General features: G+C 40.9%; 1 protein-coding gene across 3 annotated transcripts in view; it reads right to left on the bottom strand.

Annotated features, from left to right (window-relative positions):
* LOC115413612 (G patch domain-containing protein 2-like) overlaps positions 1–24,913 on the bottom strand; it is a 61,414-nt gene extending 36,501 nt beyond the window's left edge. Inside the window, exons 1-9 of one of the 3 annotated variants that reach the window (XM_030126602.1) lie at positions 24,829–24,913; positions 22,345–23,019; positions 12,107–12,168; positions 10,246–10,404; positions 9,846–9,925; positions 9,608–9,672; positions 9,486–9,525; positions 9,283–9,374; positions 5,228–5,313 (exon numbers count right to left, since the gene is read on the bottom strand). In XM_030126602.1, coding sequence (XP_029982462.1) covers positions 5,228–5,313; positions 9,283–9,374; positions 9,486–9,525; positions 9,608–9,672; positions 9,846–9,925; positions 10,246–10,404; positions 12,107–12,168; positions 22,345–23,015 — 1,255 coding nt within the window. In that variant the 5' untranslated portion in view covers positions 23,016–23,019; positions 24,829–24,913. Of the gene's footprint in view, positions 1–5,227; positions 5,314–9,282; positions 9,375–9,485; positions 9,526–9,607; positions 9,673–9,845; positions 9,926–10,245; positions 10,405–12,106; positions 12,169–22,344; positions 23,020–23,943; positions 23,982–24,828 lie in introns of those variants that run through there. The other 2 variants (XM_030126600.1, XM_030126601.1) reach the window with 2 other exon arrangements.
* Positions 24,914–25,596: the final 683 nt, after the last annotated feature.

Genomic DNA, 25,596 nt, shown 5'->3' with positions numbered 1-25,596 from the left:
TCATACAAAAGTAGAATAACAATCTGTAAGCGAAGTTTGCTGTACCGTGATTTATTTCTGATTTGTGTCTCTTCTGGGCTTTTTAGTTAATACGTTAACAATGGTAGCCCCCTGCTATAAAATCTAAAATTAAAAGGAAGTCTATTATAGAAACAAGCAGCCACATCATGACATGGTGGAAAGGCAAGGGATATAAAAGACTCATATTAAGGTAACAAAAACACAACAAATCTCACTTTTGTGTTACTATATATATATAAATGAAAAGATACTCATGCATGTTAAATTCCATTTCTCCTAAATCTTATACATTGGAGCTTTGGATACACAGAGTTTTTTGGTGGGATACATCTAGGCTCTGGATCTACAATGAACCAATAATCACAATAATTCAAGATCAGTTTATCAAACAACCAAACCAGGTCCCACCACCAGTAGAAGAAGTAAAGCAATGCATGTTGTATGGAATTATTACATATACAAAAGGACAAACCAGACAACCACAGTGTCTTCAAATAATGTAATACGCAAATGATTTATGCATAAATGTTGGCACTTAAAAAGCTATTTTTCAGCTCTTATTATTATAAATCCTATGCCATACACTCCTGGGCAAAATTCCCTGAATAATTCTACAGCGATTAATTCTTTCCATATAGAGTTACTCAAGTGATTTGCAACCATTTTTCATATGACAATATATATCACAGAAAAAAAAAATATTGCAATCAATCAGTTTTTTTCCGGTATCGTGGAGCCCCAGGATCCAGGAAAGAATAAAAGCAAGAGACAGTTTCATCTGACTACAATACGAACACCTACAGTCAACAGCTTCCACGTCAAGGTCAATGAAAACATAAAACACAAAGGTTTTCTGTCAATAGGAGAATTACAGTACATTCATTTATTGTAGGTGATAATGGGAGGTTGAATGGAACCATCTTACCGTCTTAATAAGCTCTCATGTGATGCTCTTTAAAAACAATCATTACAGGCCTTCCTGGAGCACTCCCCGTCCCCCTGTTTATTAATCAGCTAATTACACATTGACAGTAATGGGCCTGCTGATTCCCACACTTAAATGAACAGGGCTGAATAGCTCTTTAATGATTAGCCTTTGTGTTTCTCTTTTCTTCTCGCTCTCTTTCCCTCTCTCATGCACACACAAACGAAAAAAATAGGACACTCAAATCAGCCCTCCCAGTGAGAAGGTTTGCACACAAGGAAGTCAAAACAAGACTGACACACTGAGCCGCTAGTAGCAGTCAAGAGCCGAGACAAATCAACGAAACAAAGACAGGAAACAATTAGAGTTGTTACAACGGCAGTGGGTTGGTGGTTGCAGTACATCGACCTGTGTGGGTTTCAATGTTGAGCTCAGCCTCCAGCAACAGCGAAACCACCATGAAAGTTTGGTTGAGCAGTTCAGGCAGGTGCAGGTGGAGACGGAGGAGATGGGGTTTTTGAAGGACGCGAGCAGGGTGCGGAGTGGAGCCGGAGAGGGCGAAATAGTGCGGTGGGCTGCATTTCTGTCAGCAGAAGTGATGGCTGAGTGGTAGCGTTATTTGTCTTGTGCTGCCATACGGCCCTCGCACCAGCCTGGGCATTAATGAGAGGGGGCCGGACCGCCGGGCAGGAACACGGCGGGCCTCCGATGCCGGTGATCTGTCACGTAGCCGTCTTGCTCAGGCAAGGAGACACATGAAGACAGAGAGGAAGGGAGAAGCAGCAGGGCTGACTGAGGGGCTGGCCTCCACATGGGCACCCACATGTGGTACAACGCAGTGTGTACACATCACATTCAGTCTGATGAGGTCAGTCAAAGTTTAAAGGCTTTGACAAAACCAGTTTACTACAGAAAATATCCTGAAATGTGAGCTATCTAAATAATCTAATGGTCTAAATCTCAGACTCAGAGCCTTCAGATGCTCTAATGCTCATCTCTGGAAAGCAGAAGACATCAACATTATAGACAAAACCTCAAAACTCATCTGTTCACAGATGTTCACTCATCTGTTCACTCCATACCATAACTCCTGCTTTTATTTTATTTATCATATTTATTCTCCATTCTCTTGTACATGTGTCGTCTTGTATATTATGTGTATGTTACTGTCGTATTGTTTTATTGATGTCTTCTGTTTAGAAAGGTGCCTTTCAATAAAATGTATTATAATTACTAAATATGTAGTAATCACAATATAGTTAGACCCTTAAAACCATCAGATTACATGAAGGAATTATTTTCTTTAAGTCGTCATTATTTGCTCTAAAATTAAAAGGCATCTTAATTTCCCATAAGCCCCTGATTTAAAACAAAGACTCATCCACATACAACACAGAGGACAGGTAATCAGACTGTAGGTTCGACTGATCAGGAACTTTATATTTTTATTATTGCTATTATGTATACTTTTTTTTACTCATTTCATGCTATTTATTGGCAGAAAAGGTAAAACTGGCCTTTGTGGTAACATTTTGTTCTATAATTTACTTCAAAAACTAATTAAAAACACAATGTTCTGCTATACAACCTCATTTTATTTATCAAAATGAGTCTTCACCTCTTTTTTTCTTGGAAAAACATCTCACTGCTATTGTTTCATTATATATTTATCGTTCATATACACACAGGATGACTCAGTTCAGTCCACTTGAGGAAGCAGTATTAACATTTACACAATGCAATAACAATATAAGACAATGCTGAAGTAATTGTAAGTATTTATAATATGTTACTTTGAATAATCTAAGAAGGATATGATAATATTAACATTTAAGGGCATCTATTCTGTTATTTGCTGTGAAAGTACGTTAAAAGTAGGTCCATCTCGCAATTATTGAAGGAATGTATACAATGGAAGAAATAACTCACAAACTGTGACTACAAGAAGCGCAAATGGACAAAAAAAAAAGGAATAAATGGACTGATTAGGCGGAAGGACTGAATAATGTGAATGCAGTGTTGCTACCCAAGCAAGGTTTGTTTGGGTTTTTAGGGTTTTTTTGGTTTTTGGTGACTGTGTTTATAAAATTTCAATAAAAGCTTAAGTGAAAAAAAAAGTCCTCCACCACTCAAAGTGACAAACCAAATCAGGACAAGTTTGACTTTATTACCACCATCTCTGTATGTAATAAAGATGAAGGGCATTAAAGAAGACAGCAGGGGAGGAGGGAAATTGCAATAATTAATTAGGCTGTGCATGAGACCAGCCAAGGCTATTAAAATCCATCAGGATCTTTACACTTACTGATTTATCTTACAAATAATTCTCCCAAAATTGTGGAGTGTATAAAATGTATTGAATATCAGTCTTAATCACTGGGCTGTGTGGCAGTGTTTCTATATTGTACTCATGGCACAAGATATCTAACCCGAAATACACTTTATAACTGTACAACTGTTTTAATAATATCCAGTAACATAATAGAAAACTGATGTGTCTTACTCTATACCTGCAGCAGAGTTGGTGGACTGAGTTGCATTGGCAGATTGATGGTGTGAGAAAAGTAGAAAATGGCCAATTTAAGGCTGAGAAATGGAGTGGTCATCTAATCCAAACAGATACCTGGCTTGATAAGTTGTTTTTTTTTTCTACAACCAGCTTCAGCACTGCTGTGGAAGTGCTAAAAGGGTAAAGAAAGAAGACAAAGCAACAGCTGGGTACCGCCTCAGTAATTCCCCATGGAGCTCAGGAAGACACCTCCAGCCGCAGACCATTTTCACTCCTGATTACAGAGTTTCAAATCAACCACTAACACATATAACAATCCACTTCCTCTGGCCAACTCAAACAAAGACTTGGCTGTCGTGTTCGCTAACATCAACACAAGGAAGTACGGCGTTCTCCCTTCTAAATGCAGTAAACAATCTTTCCATGCAAACATGAGGTTTACCAGAACACAGCTCCACTCAACAAATCACTGAATCTGATTTCGACTCTGTACACATTTATGGCAGAATGGCAACAACCAACATTTGTACACAGAGAGTGTGAAAGCTTGTCAGACTGAATGTGCATCTCCTGGCAGTGGTGAGATTACTGAGGAGAGACATGGTGCAGCAGGCTGCCAAAGTAAAGATTTATACAGAGCAGTTGCAGCTGCAGAAACTGACATTGGACGACAGGGGATGCATGATAAATCACAGTAGACAGGGGGCACTAGACTCAAGAACCAGGAAAACACTGAAAAGGGATGAGGAGGGATGTGCCAATCACAGACTCTGTTATGCAATTTGAGGACAAGATAATAGTGCATTCATTTACTCCCAAAAACAAAATAAAATATTTCAAAAATGATATTAAAGTGTAATATCTTTAAAAGGAATTGTAATGAATTCATGTGAAAATTGAAAATGATAATGGCTTTATAATAGCACTTACTTACATGTGTATGTTTTGCACAGATACCATTACTATTTTATTTTATGTGCGAAAATCAAATTAGTCAGTTATTGTTTTTCTTTATGATGCTGACATGGTTCTTCAATTGGATCTGTTAACTGTCTTGAGACTGAGGGATGTCCCTCGCTCAGTGTGTTGAATATGAGGGGTCCTTAAAGGGTAGGGGTGAATCCTTTTTTACTTTTATGGGAAGTGGTTCAGCGCTAGGGAGGTGAAGGACAGAGTTGCCGGCCGTTCCATCACTCAGTGCAATAAATGGATGCAATCTGTATCCAAGTAAAGCATTGGCTGTTTTTAAATTCCACCTCTTTTATCCAAATGAATGATGGACCCTGGTACAGTGCGCCGTGCGGCAATATTAATATACATCAGAGGCCTGCACCCCTCACTAAATCAGGGAACCACCAGCATTTGTTATTTAAATGACAAACAGCAGCTGCAGGAGAGGAGCACAGAGAGGGGACGCAGAAGAAAAGGTGGACAAACCAATTCAGATTTCAATCCGGCAAAGACACAAGGCCCCGAGCCATCAGTCTAATGAAAAAAGGCAGCTCCACTGGTCCAAACGCACACAACGGCTGCTGCTCGGTGCCACCTCCAATCGGGAGAACTCCACATCACATTTCTGCCTTAAACAGAAAGCTCCAGACATAACACTTAGCTGTACACTTCCCTGAGTTTCAACTCTGCCGCACTTACAGACTTCACTCGTTACCATACAAGCAGAATTTCATAAAATCTATATAATAAACACAAAAGTTAAGAGTTAATCAGTAAGTTAAGGAGGACACAGGTTCATCAGTATGTATGAACAGTTTTACCTGACATGAGGGACACAGCTTCTGGTTTCCTTCTCCTCCGTCTGATGTCTTCTGTACAAAACAGCCCCGGATTGATGGTATTCTGCCTGGGGGACACACAAACAGCCCAATGACTCTCACAAATATGATGATGCGGCTCCCATCCACATGTGAAAATGCAGAATTTCACAGGAGTCAGTAAACACAGTTGCAAATCTAGCAATTTACATTTGGCGCGTTTTTACTTTGCCGCATATTAATTTTTTGTCATTAATCTATATTTTCTCCACAATGAACCATTTGGTGAGGAGAGGGGCTGGTGTGTGTATGCAGCTGAGTCACGGCAGAGTTCATGTAAACAAATTACACCTGCTCTATGGCTCTTGTGTCATATGTCAGGAGCCCTGAAATAGGAAACCCCCCCCCCACCCTACACACACCAGTTTAATAGAGCTCACTTGTGGGATGTAAAGTTAAGGTCAAGGTCTGATCCATCACTGGGTGCAGAAACAGCTGATGTGTGTAGGTGTTTGTGTGTAAAGAAGAAAGCGACAGATACAGTAAAACAGAGGGAAAATTCTACTTATATGTGGCACAATGGCAGAAAATGATTTAAACTGAATTACTTTATATTCAAACTGTAATATGTAAGTATGGGATGTTGTTTCAAAAATAACAAGTAAATCATGACAGACTGCATCATAGAGACGAGAGCTCCTTGTTAACCAGCGAGGCTCATCGAATACTGCCGGCAACATAAAGCTCACAACTCTAACAGGCTCGTGCTACAATAAGGCCCCGTCAGGGCAGCCTTTTAGCAGGCAGCCTGTTCCATGACCTCAACACCCATAAATCACATGACGGGTGTGCAGGCTCTGGGTGTCGAGAGCTGTGCGGGGCACGCTTTGAGCGAAGTCTCTATGTTGTATAATCAATAGATATAAAAATAAATGGCCTGACCGTTATTCTCTCCCTGCTACCCCTCTCTAATAAAATCCCAGTAATGCATATTTCATTTACTTTTATACTTATTGATTACCTGTACTCCAGTTAGTAAATCACGCGCCTATCGATCCCTCAATCGTACCTCTGTCGGACAGCACATAACCAGCCATTTGCGCCCCTGATAAAGAGCTCAGGCATTGAACTCCCCACAGTAAATCTTTGCAAACTAACTTTTTAATTCTAAAATCGATCCCCGTTTAAACGTCGCATTATTTCACGAGGCACGCCTGCGGTATTAAAAGTAATACCCTGATGCATTTGGTCTCAATGTGTGGAGGTCCATCCCTCCATCTCTTCCCTCATTACACTGAGGCCAAGGCACAACGGGGACCCTTGCAGCCTGGAGGGAGGCGAGGGCCCTCCCCTGCTGCTGAGAGCTGAGGGGCAGAGCAGCTCCGGGGCCACCAGGAACCTACTGAGACACTCAGCACAATGCTAATCAAACATGAGAATACCATCAGCTGGCTCATTAACCAAGGCAAAACACCACCATTCATCTCAGAACAGAACCCAAAGGCTTTTTATAAGCATGTTACGTGGCTCTGTGTAAATCTGAAAGATGTGGTAAAAATGCACGGCACTGTTTTTATTATTTAACATCTGTTACTTCATCATTTTTAACAACATGACAGATGTTGGCCAGTTGTTTTGTCCCTAAATATACTGAAACTGTGATGAGAAAACAAAGATTGACTTAGAGGCAATGAGCAGTGAAAAGACAAGCAATATGTAATAAAGATGGCCAACAACAACTAAATTCTAACAAAGACACAAGGACACTGAGGAAAAAGTCTCCAAGATAGATTTTTCAGGTCATATGAGAGACTTCTAAATGCAACATAGTCCCTTAGGGTACAGAGTAAAACAGCACTGACACAGGGTCAATTGTAATTTTGGCACACACATCCAAAAGCAAATATATCAATTAAAAATAATAAATCAAAAGAGGAGTGAGGAGCTGCAGTTACAAAATGGCCATCTATTTTCATTAGGGTACATGGCGCTTCAGGTGCGAGCAGGATCTCAAGATTAATAGAGGTATTCAAATGAATCAGAAAGGATTAGGGTCTCCAGGGAACATAATCAATAGCGCCAAATCAATAATCAATAGGCCACTCACACCAATATACTAACTGCTGACACCAAGATCTCACAATTAAAATGAAAACTGGGAAGGGAGTGGCGTAAGACTATGATTTATCTCACAGCACAAGTGTCATTTAGAAATAAATAAGTCAATAGATAAAAGCTGCTGCTGCCTGGCTCAGGTGGGAGGCAGTTATGCATTTTAACATGGTCACCAGCCCCGAGCATTACAGCCAAATCCCACAAAGCATCGCGCCTATTCACACGCCGATACGAGGATAAACAGCATGCAACCTCATACAGCCTTTATCACTTAACATCAAATCTCTGATTGTCGCCGTCAACTCCTGCTAAACAGGAGATGACAGCTTTTATTAATACAGTATCATTTCAGCCTGGCCGCGGTATAAGATTAATGCTTACACTCTGCCCACGGAGAAAACACTTTTCTCTCAAGGGTGTTTGAAAACAAAGAAAAGTCAGATGCATGGGAGTTTAGGCCTAGAAATTGATCATGCAAGCAAGCTGTTAAGTGGAATCCAGAGTGGGTATTTAGGAGCAGACATGAGCAATCTAGGAAGTGTTGCTGTCATGAAGAATAAAAACAGTAATTGTCTGTCTGCGCCTGTGTTTGTATGTGCGTGTGTGTTTAGAGGCAAGTGAGAGGAAGTAAACGGTGCCATGTGTGCAGAGCTGGGTCGTAAGGACATAGGAGCCAACTCGCTGGAGAGTGGATTTGAGCAGCTTGGGGAGATAGATTCAGCCCGTGCCGTCCAACGGGACACATCAGAAGCCCCTCTCGTCAATCCCCCCTCTCTCTCTCAATCATTTGGGAGTATGATTTATACTTTTTGAAGTGAAGGGTCTTGAATCCCCACTATAAAGGAATTAAGAGGTCTCCCCTGAGTCCGCCATTCAAATGAGAGCATGGCAGGGATATAAGGGCTTTTTAATAGAGAGAAATTAGTATTCACAATGCCTCAAACTGGAATCTGAAGGAACCTTTCAGGTGGAGAAAAAAGGGCCAGTTTAGAAAAGAAAGCCCTAAGAAGTCGGGGGCTTTTCATAGCAGTCGTGTTTTTGCCCCTCATCAAGGAGCGGTGGAGCACTCTGTGAAATAACCCAAGAGAGAGGGTGGAAAAAGAGCATGTGTGAAACAAAATTAAGAATGCACCATAAATAGTGAAAGAGTGGAAACAATACAATGTGGAGTCCCACAGTCTCGAGGCCAAGGGGCTGCTCAGCTTCTCCACGGTCCCCCATGCAGATCCAACAGTTCCAGGGACGACTGGGAGCGATGTGACGCTTTGACAAACATCTTTTGGATAAACCTTTTTGAATTTTTTTTTTTTTTTTTTGTGCAGTCCTAGAAATGCTGGGATTTGAATCTGCATTACAACTATGTCAACACATACTATTTCTCTATTTCAGAACACTGACCTTCAAAACTATTGAACTGAAGTGTTATTGCATCCAGTTTCATAGAACTGTTTTACTTGCATAGTTGTGTATTGTCACTTCAGTTCAGAATGCAGGCCAGGACTGCAATTTGGATAAGTATGAACACATATTTTACATGAGTGTGCATCTGTATGTTATACACCACTGTAAAAAAAAAAAAAACTCATGCATTTAACATCTTTCTCCATGAATATTTTTCAAAGCTGGCAAGAATCCACAAACAAAACAACTTACTCAAGTCACACACATTTAAGTGTGAATTCCCCTTTTTTACAGCCTAATCACATTTTGACAATGAACAGTCCACTGAACACATCTGCCCACACAAACACACCCAAAGTCTCTGAGGCATCAACTTAACATAGATTACTCTAGTTAACAGCGACCTATGCTCTGTAACTGATTCATTTAAGTGAGTTGGGCATAGACTTGTACATCAATATATTGAGCTTTAATTGTAAAGACTGAATGGTGTTTCCAATAGGCCCTTGAGAGGCTGCGTTATTTAACATGGCATCAGCTACCTGTTTGTGCAGATTGAGGAGGAACATCTGAGACGGGAGCTCTCTGACACCATGTCAATAGGACACACGGGTAATGGGCACAAAGGGTTCAACTGGAAATCAATAACATTTAGATTTGAGAAGTTTCAGTTCAACAGTCTCAGCACAATGTAAATAATAACGTCTGGTAAGAGAGTAAAAAAAAACACTGTCATGTAACATACCTGGCTTCGGTCCCGTATCCCAACAGAAGGCAGCCAAAAACTATAAGAAGTGATCAAAGTTTAATGACATTACTAAACACAAATGGATGAAACAAATAAGAATCATAAACAGTTTGTCTTACTCTCTTTGATAAGGGTCTTGAGAAAAGTGTCGTAGCCTCTCCACAAATACCGGCATGTTGCTGCTCTGGAAAACACAGACAGCATAAAACAGCATTTTTAAAAATTTGTTTTCAGTACATGTTTGTCTGATTGTGAATAATCCACGTTGAAGATGACTTTCTGTCATGAGAGATAGTGAATTATTCTGATTCCGATTCTAATAAGATTTATGAAGAGGAAAATGCCAGTTGGTTTAACCTTGCTGGGAAGCCGCCTTCTGTCTTTTCTGATGCAGCAGGCAGCAGTGCGAGGTAGTCGTTTCAGACGTGAATGACACCCTGCGAAGCACAAAACACAACATTCACCTTTGTCTGTGTAGAGGCGGTCAGAAAAACAGTGTTGGAAGACAGTTTATACAATATTCAATGTAATGAACAAGGTAAAACTCATTTGATATACAGTAAATAAAAGCAACCTGAACATTTCAATTGAGAAACTGAAAAGAAAAGTGTGACCTGAAAAGCCTACGAGAAGAAGTTAGTATGGAAACTTGAAGACAGGTTTCCCTGAATAAATCTGGGTAAAGCATCTCAAATCATCTGCAATCACTTTTCACTATTTTTACAGCGGTGATGGATGAAACCACATCCTCCTCTACCTCTGTGGGAGGGCCGTGCAGGCTGCAGGAAAGTGGGCGAAGGACGGCTATCCTCGAGGGAAAGCTGGCTGTCTGAGTCCCAGTTGGTCATAAGACCGGCCACACCTGTCCCGACTCCACAGTCCCCCTCGAAGAACCAATCACTTTGCTCATCATCACCTATACACAGGAAAAAGAGGTGGCACTGCTTAGTAACAAGTCACTGCTGTGGACTAACTTTATACTTCATACTTTGTACTCCACTACACCTTAAAGGCAAATACTGTCCTGCTTACTGCCCTTCATTTGTCTGACAGCTTTAGTTATTTTTCAGATTGTGGTTTTTCAAATGCAACTATTTTCAACTATTCAAACCCCCTTATGGCAGAAAAATCCACTGTCACAAAGCTGGAAACACGCCAGTATTCAGTACTCCTGAAAAATGTAATTCTGTGATGTATGTAGCAGTATGATGCAAAATACACATTAACACTGTAGTAATATGAATCTAAAACATCACATTTAATAGGAGCACACTGACAGGACCATTTTACCTCACAATGACTACTTTTCATACATCATGTAGAATTTGCAGATAAAATGTACACACTTTTATAAGACTTGCAGACTTCAGGTTTCAATGCAAAACTTTTTTCCACCAAGGGGAACAAGTACTAGCTATTACTTAATACATTCATTTTCTGAACCCGCTTTATCCTCACTAGGGTCACGGGGGTCGCTTGGAGCCTATCCCAGCTACATAGGGGCGAAGGTGGGGTACACCCTGGACAAGTCGCCAGTTCATCGCAGGGCTGACATATAGAGACAAACAATCACTCACACATTCACACCTATGGGCAATTTAGATTAACCAGTTAACCTATCAGTGCATGTCTTCGGATGGTGGGAGGAAGCTGGAGTACCCGGAGAGAACCCACGCAAACACGGGGAGAACATGCAAACTCCACACAGAAAGGTCCCACCCCCTGTTGACTGGTGTTGGAATCGAACCCAGGACCTTCTTGCTATGAGGCACAAGTGCTAACCACTGCACCACCGTGTCGCCCCTACTTAATACAACTAAATTACACTTAACAAGTTTCTGGAATATCTACACACTGCATGCTTTGAACTACAGCTGTATGTTAAGAGAATGCACACAAAACCACAGTATTTCCTTCAAATGATGGACACGGAAAGTTGATACTGTCCATTTGAGCAAACAGTAAAATTAAACAGTGCTGAAACTTATGGTATCTTGTTTTTGATCCAATTTATGAACATGATATTCAGAATTCTTTTTTTGCCTGATGCTGAACCACAGGAGATAACTTTCTGTGGGTTTGGTGGCCTTACAAACTCCAAAGAATGCACTGTTAATGACAGAATTTCCAGTTTAGGGTAAACTAGTCCTTTAACTACTCATGACCAAGCGACAAGATGACACTAGTCTAGTCCCCAGACAGCAGACTCTCCTCAGACCTGTCAGTCAACAAAGCGCACACAGGAACCATGCCTCTCACAGTCAAGGTGTAGTGACAACTGTTAAATCAGAGGCCGCCTGGCCCCGCCACGGCTAATGAGATTAGCAAAGGCTTCAGCGCTCATTAACACGACATGACAACGTCTTATTAGAGTCGCCTGGGTGCCCAGCAACCAGCCCATTGTATCAAATCCTCCCAGTCTTGCCCCAGCATTCCCTCAGAGTGCAGTAGGGGTACTGTCCAAATGTGACAACTCATCATCTTTTGTACGCTAGCAGGATTGTGTTCCTTCAAAGAACAAAAATTAATTAAACTGTTCGTTTGCTAATTTTAACCTAATACCATGCAGTTTTTGTGCTGGATATTCATTCATACTGCTGGTCCAAATTTTTTTCTACCTTGTCTTCCCTCATCGTTGGTGAAAAGGCCAGGGTCGCTGCTACATGTACTGCTGGTTTCACTGCAAATAAAGAGGAAAAACATCAAGTTATTGACCTGTTTGTTTAATATAATTGACATTTGAGGATGAAGAATTCTGTTTTGATTTGACATCTCAGACCTAATGGTTTCTTAGGTCAGACAATGTTATAGCATCTGAAAAGTGAACAATGTAAATCAAAAATTTACATGCCCCTGTAATGTCAATATTTAACATGTATCATTCAATAATCAAAATAATGAAGAAGTCCGAAGCTAGAGGTCGACATAAATGGAAATGACACAAAAAGACAGAGCGTGCCGTGTGCTCCCTTGTTGCGATAGCAAACACAAAGGCATGAGGAGAGACTCTGATCGAAGCCACTGAGTGACATGCACAATCTAATTGAATATCCTCCGCTGTCAGCTCCAATCTAATCTGGCCTGCGTTGTGGAGGATGACAGGAGAGCGAAACATATTCCCCTGCCCGCCCCTCCCTCTGGGTGTGCCCCACACACAGAGAGGGACTCACAGACGTGCCGCTTCCACACAACAACTGGCCAACATCTGCTGTGAGGGCTGTGACTGCTGACTGCCTGGACCACTCCATAGCTGATCCTCTCCACACCCTCAGGCAACCCCTGTTACTCTTCCTCCTCACATACACCCCCAACCCCCACCCCACCAACCCAGACTGCCCTGGGTTTCTCTGCCTATCTCACACCTCAGCCATCGTGGTCTGGGACATCCAGACACTTCAAGGTCATGGGGTGGAGGAAAGGAAGTGATAAAGATGAAGAGACTCATAGAAGGATTTCTTCACTCTAGAAGTAAGTTGTCACTCAGCTGACAGTCTAGGTGAGAAATGATGTTCACTTTTGGAAAACAACAAAGACTTCACACACCTGTACAGTTTGAACATTTACAGAAATGGGCCCATCACAAAAAAAGGCAGCCATTTTACTTTATGCCAGAACCACACAAAGGAAAGGTAATGCGGGATTTTGATGGTCACAGAATACAATACCATATACAGCACCATAAACTGCAAGGTTCAACAAAAAAAAAAATCAAGACATAAATAAATAAATGGTGATGCAGTGGTTAATACTGTCATCTCACAGCAGGAAAGTCCTGGGTTCAATCCTACAGTTGACATTTCTCTGTAGAGTTTGCATGTTCTCCCTGTGTCTGGGTGGGTTCTCTCCAAATATTTCACCTTCCTCCCACTGTCCAAAGAAATGCACCTCCATAGGTTAACTGGTCAATCACCCACAGGTGTGATTGTGAGAGTGAATGGTTGTTGCCTGTTGATATCTGGAAAGGCTCCAGCATCCCTGCACCTCTTCTGATGATTAAGCAATTTAGAAAATGAATGAATAAATACATATTTTTGGCACCGTTTTTAAAGTGGCAAAGGTTATATCTATAGTAATACTGTTCTACTCTTTCCAGTCACTATATTATCATGGTTAATCAATAGATGGGTTAATTAAACATGTAAACTCTACACAACTCAGATATTGTGATTTTCTTCTCACATCTCTGATTTCACCATTAACTATTAAAATTGTAGGAATCTGTCAGTGGATGCAATATGGACAAAACTGGATGAATTTGAATAATGTGAATATTCACACTACTACTTGTAAAGTATTGTGTTATTGTTGTGATGTGCCAAGATTGGTCAAATAGACACTTGTTTTGAAAACATGCAGCTCATAATAAATTTAATGTAATGTGTTGTAGTCTGTTGTAGAAGTGAGTTCAGGTTCACCTGGCTGCTTATGTTAACTGAGGAAAAAGCAGTCATATTCCTATACAGGATTATAGAGGATGTGATATATTGAGATGCTTAATTGAATCAAAATGCCAGTGAAGATTCCCATTTCTAGTAACTACAGCATCACTGTAAACCTAAGTGTTATAATGTTTGGCTCACAATATCCATCCATCCATTACCTGAAGTACTTGGTCCTCATGAGGGTTTTGGGGATGGTGAAGCCTATCCCTGTTACTGTTGGGTGAAGGTGGGGTAGCCCTTAGACATGACGCCAGTTCATCACAGAGCTGACATTTACAAACAACCATTAACTCACACATTCACACCTAGATTGACCAATAAACCGTGGGGGACATGGGGAGAACATGCACACTCCACACAGAGAGGCCCGTGATGGCTGGTGCTGGAACCACCGCCCTGGTTCAGGTCATAAGATGCAAATATATGTTTAATTTGTGATGGATAGTTCTTTTCTTTTTGATCCCTGCATTTCTGAAAATGCTCCCGGTTCATTTTCCGTACCAAACTGTGAAAGTGTTTAAAGAGTTTCATGTTTTTCACCTCAAATTAGGTACATTGGGTACGGATTGTTGAGCTGCATAACCAAGGCCTCTCGCAGTACACTGTTGCTGTTGAGGTTGGATGCAGTAAGACAGTCATTTTGAATCCACTATCTGGAACTTCCTTAAAAGATCTTGATGGTTATGGAACAAAAAAGTCAAGTGGTAGACCCCAAAAAATGTCACCAGTACTGAGTCAGAGGCTGTTTGGCTGTTTGTCAAGACATGGGACGATCCTCGACCCAAATTAAGCTGGTGCCAACTGCAGCCCAGTAACCATCAGATGGCATCGTTGTGCAAGGGCGTCAAACAGTGGATGGCTATGTGGAGATGTTGCAGGGGGCATCCCTCATGACTGAGGGTCCTGGTCTGAGTGGTAATGACTGGGTTTAAAAACAGGACAACGCTGCAGTTCACACGGCCCACCTGACAAAGGAATAATGTCACTGTTTTGGGACCGTTCTGCATGTTCCCCTGATCTAAATTCAATTAAGAACATTTGGAGATGGATGGCAAGGAAAGTTGACAAACATGGACATCAGTTCCAGACAGTGGATTCAAAATGACTGTCTTACTGCATCCAACCTCAGCAGCGACGGCGCGTTGCGAGAGGCCTTGCTTATGCAGCTCAACAATCCAACCACGTTCAAAAAGAGAAAGCTTTTTTGCCTTTGCCATCAGTTAATGCACTGAATGCTGCTAAAAGATAGTGCAATAGGATGTGACTGTGCCTGTGTGCTTTTATTTTATTTTTTTACCTATTTTATGGTAGTGTGATTGTGTCTGTGTTTTTACTTTCTTTATCTATTTATTATGCGAGTGTGATTGTGTATGTGTGTTTTTTATGTCAGGGATTGTACCTTTTAGGATCGCACTTTTTAATTTCGTTGTACAATGTACAATGACAATAAAGTTCATTCTATTCTATTCAATTCTATTCTATTCTATTCAGGAGGTCATGACAGTGTGAATACCTGACAGAAAATGACACATTCCACATTTTTGTACAGGTTTAGGCTTTTAAAGGCTGTGGTCTAAACTTTTGATTGGTTGATGAGCAATCTATTTCACTTTAATTGTTGTTTTCAATAAATTGCTTACTCAATTTTTTTTGTCTCACTCCTATTTCTTTCTTTTTGTATTTTGAAACTCCACTTAGAACCTTTTTAAGACCCAACAGCGCAAAATGTGTATTTTTTGTGTGAATTTTTCAACTAGTCTTAAAATTTGGATCAGGAGTGTATTTATTTCCTATGAATGTTTGTTAAATGAGACTTGATTAAATCCCCTTCTGTTACTCCAGCAAGGAAGCCTGATGCTTTTGATTGCGTTGCATTTTGCTGTCTGTTTATTGCCACTGACCTTGCTTATAGGGGAGGCTAGAGGGTCAGATATGCGCTGATACGGTGCTTTGCCATATTGCAGAGGCCTGCCAGTGACGGCAAGATCAGAAAGACGTCCGTCCAGCCTGTACGTCTTCCTAGCCAGATGGTCCAACATCATCTCCCCACACATCCAGAAGAAGCAGATGTGAGATGGAGCAGGCCTCTCCGGGGAATCTGGAAGTTGTCTGGTCTAGGCAAGCAGTACCACCCTGCACCCCCCTACCCCCCCTTCATCCCATCCCTTCAGCCCTCCTTCCAGACTCATTCCCCAGACCGCTGCTCAGCCATAGCCCACCTCTGGACGCTGGCATCTGGAAGGCAGCAGAGGAACCAACCACATGACTGCCCCTTCCTGTCTTATTTTTAAGAACAAGAGTAAACAAAAACTATTTATTTGCTACAGGTCTGCGTATTCCTCTATTTATTAAGTTGAAAAAATTTGTTGGTCTTTTATTAGAGAGATTTTGTGCAAAGTTTGAAAAAGAATCACAGGTATAAACAATTAATTAGAGACGCCCATTAAGTATTTATCCGTATTAAAGGTGTAATGTGATGTCGCTTGGAGCAGCACAGGGCCGATGTGAGACCGTTTCCATTAAGTACTGCCTAATTAATGGCATGAATAATTGAGACGCCCATTTTTCTTGGGACCAAAAACAACACCTCTTCTCTCTGCAGCAGTGACCTTTGACAAGAAAAGTTGACAAACATTTTCAGCAAACTTGGTGTTTGTCTCTCCAAGGTTTCAGTACAGTTCAGACCTCACTGTATGCATCATACAAAGCCATGTACCGAGCAGCACATCCCCCTGTCAAAAGGCGACAATATTCCACTGCAGATTATATACAAAGTACTTTACAAACAAATAAGTCTTAATTAGATAAAATACAATATGTCCGTGATGAAACAAAGGCAAGGGCAAAATCAAATAGTGCATTCCAGTGTTTTAGGGCTGAACTCAGCTCCCCATGTGGCCCTATTGTTTCTATACAAGCCAAAGAGGTGAAGCAAAACACAGTATCCAGATGAGCACTAATCATTAGGATATAATCCTCAGCTCCTGGGAGAGGCAGAGGCAGTTTGCACAGAGATTACAGGCTAGCCACCATTTATTGAGCCCAGGCTCAATCTGCAGAGGAATAAAGAAGAGGCAGCAACGGAGGGGGGCAAAGCGCTGATAACAATGGATCTGTGGGTTCTTCAAACAAGCCGTTCCAACCCAAATCCATGCCCTCTTCCATGGGTGTCTGATTATAAGGTTATCCCACCCTCCCTGAGCTGCAGTAATTGGATTAGTCTCAGAGATTTATGAAAATTAACTTCAGCAAATGGTGCACCGCTTTCTCAAAAACTCCTCATAGACTTTTCAAAATATAAACTATGGCATGATAGAGTCGTAAGCTGCTACAGAGGCTTTGTTTTTCCTGGTTACCGAAATGAAATCATCAGTAGCTGCCCACACAGCTGGAGGTGGAAGCTGAACCTGGGACAGCGTCTACCCACAGGTGAGGCCTGCTCGCAGAGGGCCAGCCTGGGTGCCAGGTGGCCTCACTGCCAGCAGGCTGGGCCAGGTCTAATGAAGGATGTGGAGCCCAACTGGAGCTGCCAACATCTGCTCCCCTTGCACTTAGGTAGCTGAAGGCAAAGCTCTGCTCAGTATGCTCATAAGAGGGGTGACCTTGAGGAGAGGCACGTTTTAAGAGACCAGACACTCCATAAGAAAAAGGTTAATGGAATGAATGGAGACCAAACAAATCCAGTTGGTTCAAAAGACATTTCAACAATGGCATCTGTGTCTGACATCAAATGGACCGTACACTCTCTGAGTATAAATATTGCTGTTGTACCACTGTCAACTCCTCATCACTGCTGCCATTTTTTCATATCCTTCGCCTCCGCCAGGACTTAACCATTCGATTGTTGAGCCCTCAGTACAGTGTGGCAGTATACTGAGCAGCAATCAAGAGCGTTGGTGTTGTGTAAGTGAGAAATGATTGACAGCGTGCCATGGTGTTCCCATTTATTTCTTCTCTGGAGCTGTTTTCTGTCAGAACGGCTATTGATTTTTCCATAAAGTAAGAAAACAAGTACCGTTTAGAGGCTGGGGAGGTCAGCACAAATTAAACCAGAAGATGTAAAGCCTTCGGTTTGACCCATTACTGACTATCACAAATGTCTTCTTCTTACATTTGTATTACGATCAAAAGATAATGACATAATCAGAGGAAACACACTGAACAAGTGAGAGATGGGAAATGCAAACCTCCAGCAAAACTGACCACCTTCTCCCACAATATATGTCATTTTATCAGCTCATTATAAATCTAAGTTAATAAAACAAACTACCAGTGACGTGCAGTCAGAGGAGGCAGGGGAGGCAGAGCCTCCCTTGTCAATCTTGAAAAGAAAAAAAACTTGACTATAAAATATAATAAATGTTGATAGTTGTCAGCTGGTATGTCCTATAAACTCATTTTCTGTTCGAATCCAATATTGTTATTATTATTATTATTATTTTTTTGTCAATTAGAATAGCAGAATTTCCGCATGCTCCGTTCAAATACAGGGAGGAGATGAGGCAGCGCTGTGCTGTGCCTCCCGCAGAACTGTCTACTCCCCGCATCAACTCTGCTGGTACCTGATGAAAATATTGTGTCGCTGTCCCTCTGTATATCGCAGTTAAAATGCTTTCAAACACTCTGATTATATGCTCTATCCTTCCATAATCTGCATAACGTATGGAATGTATTTCTGTAATGTGTTTAGGCTCGCAGATTAATCATAAAACCGCAGTGAAAAAGTCACTAGGGGAGGCAAACAGTACCCCTGCCTCATGATAGATGGCGCCTGTGAGTCCACAGATTCATGCGCTTATAATCTTCTTCGTTCTTTTTTATACACTTTAATTCACCAGGATCGGCGCATGGATTTCATTTACAAATAAAGGTAAGACCATAAACTTTTTTTATTTTTAGTTTGAAAGGGCTCTTTTTGAAGGTTTCCTGTTGAGTTCCTGCCAGTCTACCTATGCTGACTTGATGCAGAGCCCATATACCCAGTCCATTCCTTTTGCTCACTCTCTCTATTCCAGTTTCTCAGGCCACCATATATTTGTAGATCTGGCTCTGAAAGAGTCAGTGCCTCCCCAGCCATGAACCCCACTGCACGTCACTGCAAACTACTTATATTTATTCAAATAAATAAGATAGATCCTTGAACTTAATGTCACCAGAGTAGGGTTTACCAGAGATACTAGTAATCAGTGATAATGATGATGCAGAATAATGACTTTGGCACAAATCCTGCCCCACTTTAAGCATTTGGCTTGCACTCTATTGGAATATTTGCTTCACTGTAATAACATAATGTCCCACTCTTCTGGCAGTTACAGCCACATTTAGTTTAGCTAAATAAAATGCACACAAGAGGGTGCACTGTGGGATACTGGGACAGGCAGGGCTTTAATTACCCAGCCCAAGACAGGAATTTATTTCAAAACAAATCAATACCGCACCAAGTCACTTATTTATTTGTGACAATATTTCTCGAAAGGAAATAATGAGCTGGCACATGCCCGGAGGCATAACTATCAAAGATCCCTCCCTAGTGATCATTTCAGCTATAGGAGATGAGGATGAAGAGACTCTATCATTCATTTTTAATGTCAACTCAATACTTTAAAGTGGAGTGGCATGATTGTGATACATTTTTTCAGTTTAGTTGAGGACACACTGAATATTGACAACTGGCTAGATGAAGACAGGCAGTATAGATCATCTTAAATGTCGCCTTGTTTAATTGCTTCTGTCTGATAGTAGTTATGCCCATGACTTTTATGTTATGGGTTTAACTGCCTTGGTAACTTTCCATTTAAAGGGTAAAAAGGGCTTTTAGAGTTTTAAGCACATCTTTCAGTATGGTTTTAATCCTGACTCTTTAAACAATGACAGGATTAACATTTGCCTTGTTGCAAAACTGTAAATTAAATGTATGTGTTTTGACAACCGGAACAGTCTTAGTTTCACAAATAATGTGCCCCAAGGCTCTTTATAAGACTTTATATTAATGTCAGGCAAGGGTAGGACCAAATATCAACACAGGAATATTGCACGGTCCTATATATACGATATACCATGGTTTACTGGCACCTAACAATAATATTTTTATTACACCATGTACCAAAAGTGAACAGGGCATTTTTTACCCTGTCCCTTTGTGTGTGTGTGTAGAATAAATAACTAAGAAATTATTAGGTCAAATGGACAACAATTTTATGAAACTTGACTAAGTGAATATCTGTAAATAATTATTTTTCTCTGAATCTAACTTAAGAGTTTCAGTAATGTTATCCAATGTTTTCATTGTTTCTTGTGGTTGTTGATTTGTTTGTTTCATATACCAGCTAGGAAAGAAATGGTCCATAAAAGTCGATTGTTTTCGCTATAAAGTTATGCTGATTATAAAAACTGAAGTCGTGTCAGTTCTGGTGTGCCTAAAATCGGGAAAAATCTGAATGACAGTCAATAGTGAGAGACAAATCCTTTTTTAATCCTGTTTAAATTATTGTCAACATTTAAACATATGACATTTGTCAATTTTAAAGAGTCTTTTTCAAGGTTAGAAAGTTGCAGTTGTTAGTAAAGTAACATCTCATTTTGTGTGAGATGGTTCAATGGACTGCATCGCTAGTTGCGTATAATACACGTCACCGACATCAAAATAACTATTTCTTTGGTATATTTCACCTCATTCTTAGAGAGAGATGTTGAGGCTGTAGAGACATCTTCATCAACTCTGAACAGATCGAGGACAGTGATAGTTTCAACAGCCATTTTTACACAGAGATGGTGATTCCACCTTTTTTTTCCACGATTGCCTGATTTCCACAGCCAAGACCAGCAGTAACTGAGGTGAGACAGGCTGGACTTTTACACAGCGGACCTATGTTGCAAAATCAAATGGGTGGTGACGCAAGTCAGGGAATAGTGTGCATATGGAGACGCTGGCATGGATTCTGCAGCAGCTGCCCTGGGTGCTGCGGCTACATGCCATGGGTCCCACGGCTTCGGGCCATGGGTAAAAATGGCACGTAGCCGCAGAACCAGGGGCAGTTGATGCAGAATCCATGCCAGTGTCTCCGTATGCACCCAATGTCTCTCAGGCACGAGGGTCGCTGTCATCAAAACGTCACACCTTGGTTGCGGAACAAGAGGTGCTCCGTTTACATAGCATTCCGGAATCATGATCCCACAATATCATGGCTCTGTTACTACCTCCAGGGGTGTTACAAAGCTGCGATAAAGGTGGGACCAAATGATCCCACCATTTAGTTTACACACACATTGTTCCGGAATAAAGGCAAAATATTCCCATACAGAAGTGCTGTGTAAAAGGGGCTAATGTTGCCACCTCCATAACTATGAGGTGTGTGGTCTTCACATTTACATATTTTCACAGTGATGGTTGAACAGTTTTACAACAAACTTTTTGGCTCATAAAATTATCTTTTAAATTGAAAAACATCATAAGTGTAAATCAATCCTATCAATAACTGTAACACAATTATTTTCCTAAATAAAGTCCCATGGGGCACAACTGGAAGGGGTGGGATTTTCAGAATTTCAGATTAAACACCCTCGAACAGCTGTCCTTGAATCAACAGAACTCCTTGAAGGCTTTTATTGTGAAACATGCTACAAGGAAGCTCAATGAGTGCTGTCGCTTTGTTAAACACAGCAAACTTTGTCTATAATTCGTAATATTTTGAAACTGTCCTGACTGAACATTTTCAAAAACCACTGATTTTACTTTTTAACTGATACATAATTCAGCACTACTCGTGACATCTCTGCTTTTGACTTTCTAGTAGTTTGAGCTGTTGACTCTCACAGTCCATTGGCTCAGCTTCACTCTGTATTTCAACGATCCAACAGCTGATTGTACATTGTTTCCTTGAGGTCTGACTGTCTACATATTTTTCTCATACAGGTCGGACTAACAGAGATTAAAGTTTGTGTTTATTGTGAAGTTTACTAAAACTGAGAACATGAAAGTGTGGTTTTGTGTTCCCGTGACTTTGAGTTTGACACTGATTTCAGGTGGGTTTTTGTCCACCCACAAGGTTTACATGCAGTTTACACGCAGATGATTCCCTGCCAGTTTTGGCAATGACTTTCCAGAGTCATTGGTTGTAGACGGCACTAGATTTAATCTCAGTTGTCAAATTCTGTGAAACTGACACCTCAATGCAGTAAATAAGGACAATTCAGTACATTGTGGTATCATTCATGCTTTTTGCCTTTTTAGGGGCATTTGCATCTTCAGTTACACAGATTTCTTGAGCTGATGTGTAATTGATGATGGTCTTGGCACATATCAATTGCTATACCTTGATACTGTTGTTACCATGGGCAATATATCACATCTGGACTGAAACATGACATATGGAAACACAATGAAGTGTTTTCAGCGTACACATACAATCTCTTACCCATCAGACATGTTCTCATCTGCACCTTCTCTGTGCTCTTTGGCCTCCAGTGAGATCTTTCTCTTCCAGCGTTCCTTTCCCATCAGCCTGGTTCCTTCCGTCTGTCTGTCTGTTCCAACCCACCCACCAGATCTCTTCTTTGATCCTGACAGGTGTCTCATCCCTGAGGACTTGCTCCTCCGTTTCCCATCCACATGAGAAACCCTTAGCTTCTGCTGCATCCTGACTGTAACATCAGAGGTCATACGTTTCACCTTCCTCCGTCTCCTGAGTCTTGCTGGATTATTCTCAGTAAAAGAGTCAGACTCTGGCCAGGAGGGATGCCTAGTTCTGGCTGGAGGTCTCATGAGACTGTGCCACCGGCTGGTTGCTGTCATGTCATCGGAGTCGCTACAGTTCGCCACAGAGGCAGTGAAGTTTGAAGGTGGATTCCTCCTGTAGCCTCTCGAAGCCTCATCCAAGCTGGACTCTGATGCCTCGATCCAGCAGCGCCTGTGCTCCAGCGGATACAGGGAGGATTCTCGATGGCGCTTGCGGCCTCTTCGTCTGCGGATCTGCCGGCGCTGCTGGAGGGGACTCAGGACCATTTCTTCCCACAGCTCTCCCAGCTTAGTCTGCTCCGAGGTCTGCTCCAGTGCAGACACCAGGTCCTGCACCAACTCATCCATCATGGTGCTGAAAGACACAATTTTACAAATGAAACTGTGAAAATGTGGAAATGTTTTGATTCAAATATGCAGCACAAAGTGGACATCATAACCCAATACAATCATTAAGGGTTTGTGTTTTGTTTAGTAATGTTTAGCTGCTCAATTTTGAACAGATAGAGATGTATTATAGGAGTGGTTCCCAACCGTTTTTGGCTCGTGACCCCATTTTAACATCACAAAGTTCTGGCAACCCCAGACATTCAAAACGGAGACTTTTTTTTTTTTTGCTAAAATTAATTTGTTTTTGATCATGTAATAGTTTGCTGTACTATGTTGCAAATAAACATTAATTTTAGCTGACATTTAGTCTATATAATGTATATTATTATGGACAGAGGCAGAAAAGCCAGGTGCAGATTACTGCACAAAGTGAGAATTATATTTTCCTTGGTCAGGATATGTACAGTCAGTCCAGCTTGGATTTACAAGGCTGACAATTAATACTGAACAAACAATAATGCAAACTAAGAATTATGAAAGAGCTGCAGCATCTGAAACACAATGAACATTTGAAAGACAAACAGTACCACAGTGCTTCAGTTTCAGCTTCAAAGTTTGTCATGTCTTTTATGTATTGTGATTGTCTCTCTCAAATCACCATATATTTTTTATTAGTAAGTTGATGGGTTTTTTTTTTATTAATTACTAGAAATTTCAGGTGACCCCAAGGTTGAAAAACACTGTATTATAGAGTCCTGATGTGTTTTTTTAAGAACTTCCTAAATAAGAGGCAATTTATACCTGGCTGCTTGTACTACATGATAAAAACGTACTTGTGCTGTGGTAAAAAAAAAAAAAAAAAAAAAAAAAAATGCAGAAATTAAGGATGTAATAGTTTGATTTGCATTGTGAATCACTGTGCACTCAAACAGAAGTGTATTTGACTCACATTATGATTCCAGTGAATATTCAGGCTCCTTGCTGACATGACAAAGATTAAGATACTGTACATTACATAGGAATTTATATCAGTATGATAACCAGAAACTAATCTCTAAATATTCATATAAATTCTTGGATGAAGCAAAGAGAGCGATTTTGAGATTCACTTTGTTTAACTTTGAGTTGTTGGAACTGATAATACACAAGCAAAAGCCTAATCAGAGTTTTCCATGTTAACAAAAAGTCATACCCCTTACTCAAAGAATGCCCATCTGCTTTGCCTCATGTCTGTCTGTGGTAACTGGGAAATTCTCCAGTAGTGACTAATGAACACTGGTGCAAAATGGTCCATCAAGAACCATGCAGTCATTGAAAATCACATCTCATCACTGCAGTTGCATGCATGTTGGCGCACACAGGTTTGTTTTATGTCCAGACAAAAGAGCACATAATGGTGGACCTGAGTGAAGCAGGGCCATGTTTTTAGCACAGAACTGAACCTTTCCACTATGCTCTGTAATGCTGATTGCTGCAGGTGTTGAAGTAACTTGCTACTGTTTTAGCTTTTGCACATCATGAGCAGACGCAACACTTAATAAAAAGCATTTATGACTTGATAGGAAAGCGACGGGGAATCTGCATCAGCACCAGTGCAATAAAACAATAGCAGAAGCAGGCTGGGCTGTCTGCATGGTCTGTGCAGACTGTGTTACATAACAACATCTCACACGTGAGCTCAACACAAGGACAGAAACAGAAGCCAAACATCTGACTGTGAGCGAAACATGAGAAATACACTAATAATAACGTGGACATTCTGTTACGCACAGAACCTATCATAATGTTACGTAACGGCAGGCAGACGGTCCGCTGTGCTTCGGCCAACACTCACCAGTCGCGTCCGATCTTGTTTTGTTTTCACCACAGCTGGGACACCACACGCACTTCCGCCCTGCTGTCCAGCCAATCAGAGGGCTCCATCTGCAGGTGACGCAGCTGTGAAGTGGCCGCAACAGAGCGTCATGTGTATGCAGATAGAACTGAGCCTGCTGGGATACAGATAACAGGCTGGTAATAAACTGGTGGGCACTTACAGCCTTTCAACAACCTGCGCCAGTGTAGCAGTCATGTTATTACATTATTTTATATTGTTATGCACATATGGAGCTCTATGTGCAGAAATATTAGTGTCACCAACTTCAAGTATGAAAATGACTTATTAGATAGAAGATTGGCTCACATTAGAGCAGGGGTGTCAAACTCATTTTAGTTCAGGGGCCACATTCACCCCAGTATGATCTCAAGTGGGCCGGACCAGAAAATAATACCAGTGGAAAAAGTAAAATTACATTATGCTAATGTGTACATCGTTTCCTTAAAAATCGGAATAACGTGAACAACTTGAAATGTCTTAAGAAAAACAAGTACAGTTTTAACAATATTCTGCCTCAGTTTATCAGTTTATCATTTACACATGTGCATTACAACTTACATTACAATTACAACTACACAAAACATTTAGTAACAGGTGTAATATTGGTGAAATTGCATTTACTTTTCTCAAGACATTTCACATTGTTTATATTTCTTCAGGTTATTCACATTTTTTTTGTAAAAGGATAGTTTGTTAATGTAAATATTTTCATGTACTTTTACTTTT

This window comes from Sphaeramia orbicularis, chromosome 22 (assembly GCF_902148855.1).
Source record: "Sphaeramia orbicularis chromosome 22, fSphaOr1.1, whole genome shotgun sequence".
Taxonomy (NCBI): domain Eukaryota; kingdom Metazoa; phylum Chordata; class Actinopteri; order Kurtiformes; family Apogonidae; genus Sphaeramia; species Sphaeramia orbicularis.
The sequence above is the reverse complement of the archived record's forward strand: the minus strand, read 5'-3'. Positions and strand labels throughout refer to the sequence as shown.